Source organism: Pinus tabuliformis, chromosome 1_2 (genome assembly GCF_031772625.1).
Source record: "Pinus tabuliformis cultivar Carrire ecotype Pingquan chromosome 1_2, CPIR1, whole genome shotgun sequence".
NCBI classification, from domain to species: Eukaryota; Viridiplantae; Streptophyta; class Pinopsida; order Pinales; family Pinaceae; genus Pinus; species Pinus tabuliformis.
The window spans coordinates 642797547-642802562 of record NC_142298.1 but is presented as its reverse complement, the minus strand read 5'-3'; the positions used below and the strand labels follow the sequence as shown (position 1 = coordinate 642802562).

General features: G+C 42.8%; 1 protein-coding gene across 1 annotated transcript; it reads right to left on the bottom strand.

The window, feature by feature from the left end:
- Window positions 1–229: 229 nt before the first annotated feature.
- LOC149207302 (uncharacterized) lies at window positions 230–4648 on the bottom strand. Its single transcript, XM_089398000.1, has 4 exons — window positions 4097–4648; window positions 3111–3923; window positions 753–2540; window positions 230–388 (listed from the first exon to the last, which is right to left on the bottom strand). The coding sequence occupies exons 1-4, from the start codon at window positions 4646–4648 to the stop codon at window positions 230–232; spliced, it is 3312 nt and encodes a 1103-aa protein (XP_089254126.1).
- Window positions 4649–5016: the final 368 nt, after the last annotated feature.

The following is a 5016-nucleotide window of genomic DNA, read 5'->3' as shown; positions in this document are numbered from 1 at the left end:
ATATATTGACATATAAGACTATCCGGATTCCATAAGTAAATTTAAATGATATTTATGTGTATCCATTTGTTACCAGCGGTCATTACATAATGCCTAATAGTTGTATGTTAATGTAACTAATTTTTTTTTATTGATGTATTTTGTAAATCTTTTTTATAAAATTGTCATATAATTGTTACATTTTTTTTTTCTGAAGAAAAAGCGAACTTTTTATTAAGAGAATAAAAAGTTACATTGCATATGCTGAGCATTTCCGAAAGTGCTGCTTGCTAGACCAAGCATACAAAACAAAAAATCTCCTTTCTGTCTTTTTGAACACAGAATTCAGAGCAGTTTTGCTGTAGTAATCAGCTGTGGCAATACAGCTAAGACCAAGAGATGACCTCGTCTGAAAGAGACAGATCAAAAAGCATTAAAACAAGCATACATTCAAGTCTTTGGGTCTCCTCAACAGAGAGGAAAACAACCCACAAAAATATATAAAGATATGTATCCGAGTTTAGTATAAGAGAAGTCTGTGTGAAATAGTCTAAGCATATAGATAAGAGATAAAAACAAAAGCAAAAACATCAGCTGAAGAATTATGTATAAGGCGGCACATCTGATGATACGATCTGTCCTTGACAGTCTTCCACTATTTTCCACCCTCCCAAAGCTTGCTGCAAACCTTCCTTAGAAAGCTTGTCCGCGTCATCGTTGTTGTCCCTGTAGATATGGCATATGGAGAAAGAGTTAAAAGATGACTTTAATACCTGTATTTCTTCCAGCATGGGTTTCAAAAATTGGTTTTTGCAAGAACTTTTTCCGTTAACCCAGTTTACAACATTGAGGGAGTCTCCAAAGATCTGAATAGTGAAGGTGTTTCTTTGAATAAGCCAACATAGGAGCAGTCTCAGGGCTGACAATTCTGCAAAATTATTTGTTCCTGACCCCAATCCGACTGAGGCTTTGAGGGAGTGATGTGCATTAATATGAATGACGATTCCTGCGCCTGCTATGTTGTTTTGGGATGCTCCGTCAAAAAACGCCCAAGGAATACCATCTTTGATTTGCACTGTCTTGTTTGGATTTTGAGGTCTTTTTTCTTCTGGTTCTGGGATGGAAGAGAATATGGAGACCGCTTGGATGGCTGTGACAGAGGGCTGGGTTCCCTTATCTTGGAAAATAGCTCTGTTTCTAGCAAGCCAGACTCCCCAGCAAATGATGGGCGGGAGGTTTCTCAGGTTCCCATCCGGATATTGCTGCCACCAATTTGACCAAGCCTCGTCCAGATTCCCATTTCCCCACTGAAATTTTTTATTCAACAGCTTTTCAACCTCCCTCCAGATTTTTGCAGTTTCCGAGCAGTGTAGGAACAGATGGTTTATTGTTTCCTCTTCATCTTTACAAAGGGAGCACCTCCCAGGGCCATACATGAATCTAGCCTGGAGGATGTCCCAGGTAGGAACTTTCCTTCTGAGGAGACACCAGAGAAAGAGTCTGGCCTTAGCTGGGCATTTGAGCTTCCAAATTTGTTTTGACCACCACTCTGGATTTCCCCACCCTTTCCTGGATTGAATGAACTTGTATCCATCTTTGGGGGAGTAATCGCCAGTTTCTCCATGGGCCCAGATCAGGCTATCCGGAGTGTCTTTTATTCTTACATTGGAGCGAACAAGTTCTTGAGTGAAAGAAGACCATTCATTCCACCACCTCTGATCCAGCTGAAGGTCCTCTCCATCTTTCCATGCCTGACACCAAATGCTCGAATGACCCACCTTTTCCACCTGGTCTAGAGTAAAAATGTTTTTGCCTTCTAAATGCCTAATTAGTCCAGGTGAAAGGGCATAATTTTCATTGCAGCCGATCCACGGATCTTTCCCAATCTTCAGATTTCTGCCGTTCCCAATCTTCCATGCCAAACCTTGTTCAATTACCTTGAAAGAATCCACTGTTGCCTTCCATATCACCGATGCATTCTGCTTGTTCTTGTCCGGGTTCCTTATCCAATCCTCCAAAGGGACCGGGTCTATATATTTTCTTCTTATCACTCTGGTCCATAAGTTTTCCATCTTTATCAGCCTCCAGCCCGACTTTGCTGCCAGAGAAAGACTGAAATCTGGAAGATTTTTAATCCCCCAACCACCCCAATCTTTGGACCTTGCCACTTTGTCCCAGCCCACCCATGGAAGCACTGGGTTTTCCTTGGAGCCATCCCAGAGAAATCTGCTGCAGAGTCTTCTGATCTTGTCCATGATACCCTTGGGGACCCACGTTAAAGCAGCCCAATAAACTGGGATGGCCAAAAGCACAGATTTTATAAGAGTCAGGCGACCCGCTCTCGAGAGCCATTTGAAGCTCCAATGGGAGATCCTAGATTCAATTTTTGCAATCAGCCAGTTCCAGTCCTCCTTCTTGTAAGCATTTGGCTTTAGCCAGAAACCCAAGTACTTGAAAGGGAGATCCAGAGTACTTGGCTGGAAAGGTAAGACAGATTGAAGCCTTCCCCTCTCCTGAACTGCTAGACCTGTCATTATCAGCTGGGATTTCCTATGATTTATCTGCATGCCAGTTGCTTTCAGAAACAGATCTAAAATAGATTTTAGTTCCTTTATTTCAATGAGCTCAGTATTTGTGAAGATCAATATATCATCAACAAAAAGGAGATGAGAGATAAATAAATTTGTGGCTACCTCAATACCTTTTACCTTCCCCTCTCTTCTGGCCTTATGGATCAGCTGGCTGAGACCTTCCGCAACTAGTAGGAAGAGCAAAGGGGACAAGGGGCACCCCTGCCTCAGACCCCTTTGACCTTTGAAGAAGGGAGTGGCTGCTCCATTGATGAGAATTGCATAGCTTACATTCGAAATACAGCCCATTATCCAACTGATGAAAGCAGGTTTAAAGCCAAGGTGAGTTAGAAGCAGCCTGAGATATAACCAATTTATCCTGTCATATGCCTTTGATAAATCGATTTTAATAACAGCACCCTTCTTATTCTTCTGCCTCACACTATGCATGACCTCCTGAGCAACTCCTATGGCTTCATGAATTTGTCTTCCCGATAAGAACCCAAATTGTTCCATTGATATATGTCGGGACAAAATTGGTTTGATTCTGTTTGCTATCACTTTTGCTATGATTTTGTAGATACTATTACATAGCGATATTGGCCTGAAGTCTTCAAAACTTTCCGGGACTTCCTTCTTTGGAATAAGGGCTATAAACGTGGCATTAAAAGGGCTATAGACTTCACCTTTTTTCCTGGCCTCCTCCACCACTTCTGTAATTTCTGCTCCTATAAGTTCAAAAAAGTGGAGGAACAGCTCTATGGACCAACCATCTGGTCCAGGGCTTTTCTCTTTTGCCATGGATTTTATTGTAGCTTCCACTTCCTCCTTTGAAACCTCACAGTTTAGGTCCTCCGCTTCATCCTCCTCCAAGAATCTCGGGAAGCATTGAGCTGTCCTTATTACCTCAGCAATAGTAGTTGCTCCTGGATCTGCAAAGAGCTTTTGGAAGTGTCTCTGACCTAAATCTGACAAAGATTGAAAAGTCTGCACTTCCCTTCCTTCTTCATTTTTTAGGGCCCATATAGTATTTTCCGATTTCCTCCCTTTGGCATAATTGTGGAAAAACCTGGTATTTTCATCTCCAGCTTTAAGCCAGATTGCCCTACTCTTTAATCGCCATTCTTCTTCTTTATCCAGGAGGATTTTAGACTTAAGTTTCTCAAGATGAAGAATTTTTTCCTTTGAAGCCTGCGACAGATAGCCATCCTCCTCTATGCTTTCCAACTTTTTAAGTTCCTCACTTATCTTTGTGAATTCCTCGTTCTGGGCTTCCTTTCTAGCCTTTGCCCAGCTTATGGTGGCTTTCTTCAATCTTTTGAGGTTTTCCATAAACAAGAAGCCTTTATCCTCTGGTGCATTGGCTTCCGGGTGCTTCCATGTTTGTTTGAAGAGGTTTGTAAAAGACTCCTCTTGTAGCCAAGAAGAGTTAAACTTGAAAGGGGCAGGGGGCTTGGGAGGGGGGAGGAGAATTCTAAGAAAATAGGGAAGTGATCTGATAGCCCTCCTTCTTCAATCCATTGTCTGAACATAGGGATCTTGACTGCCAGCTCCTCATTTATGAGAAAACGGTCTAGCCTTTTTGCCACTCTAGCCTCCCCAGTTCTCCTGTTCCTCCAAGTAGGCTTTAATTTGAGCAAGTTTATGTCTAGTAGATTGTTGACAGTGAACATATTTAAGAAAAAGTCTGACAGGGGGTCTTCCCTGGCCGAAGGACCCCATGCCTCCGCTCTTCCTATAGAGAAATTTAAATCCCCTCCTAGCACCAAATTTTTTCCCTTCAAGAAAGATTTTGACATCAGATCATTCCAGAAAGACACCCTATCCTGGCAGGGGCCGTAAACATTGCAAATGGAAAGGGGAAAGGCAAGTTCTGTGGACTGAACTTCCATTCCCATGGCCTGTTTCATCCCCCACAGATTACTGACCTTTATCCTTCCTTCCTTGTAGCCAATTGCCAACCCTCCAGAGTGGCCTTCTGAATCTATTGCTATGAATCTCCATCCAGGCATCAAAGCATTTAAGGCTGTTTCCACTTCAATTCCACTTCCGAGAGTCTCTTGGAGAAAAAGGATATCAGTTTTAGAGTTTAGAAACATCTCCCGCAAAACCAGTTTTTTGGGTTTACTGGCTAAACCCCTACAATTCCATGAGGACAAGATCATTTGATAACCTCTTCTGGGGGTTGCGCTGCTCTAAGTGCCCCTGGGATAGACTGTTGTTTTCCATCTGCTACATCAAACTTTGCTTTTATCTGCGCCATGGAGAGGTTGGATTTTCTACCTCTTTTTTTCCTAGATTGGCTTTGGGAGGGAAGAGGGCCAATACCTCCTACTGAGACGGGGATGATGGGCTTTTGATCGAGGGAACGAAGATTGTATGGGCAAGAAGGGAGAGGAGCCGAGGGCCCAGGATCATTAGAAACACCTTCACTGTTCAGATCAAGGGAGGGTAAGGCGGCCGAGAT

Coding starts and splice junctions, on each gene's coding strand:
- LOC149207302 (XM_089398000.1), bottom strand. CDS start 4,648: ATGTTTCTAAACTCTAAAACTGATATCCTTTTTCTCCAAGAGACTCTC. Junction 2,541..3,110: donor TCTACAAAATCATAGCAAAA/GTGATAGCAAAC, acceptor ACTGGCATGCAG/ATAAATCATAGGAAATCCCA. Junction 389..752: donor CCATGCTGGAAGAAATACAG/GTATTAAAGTCA, acceptor TGTCTCTTTCAG/ACGAGGTCATCTCTTGGTCT.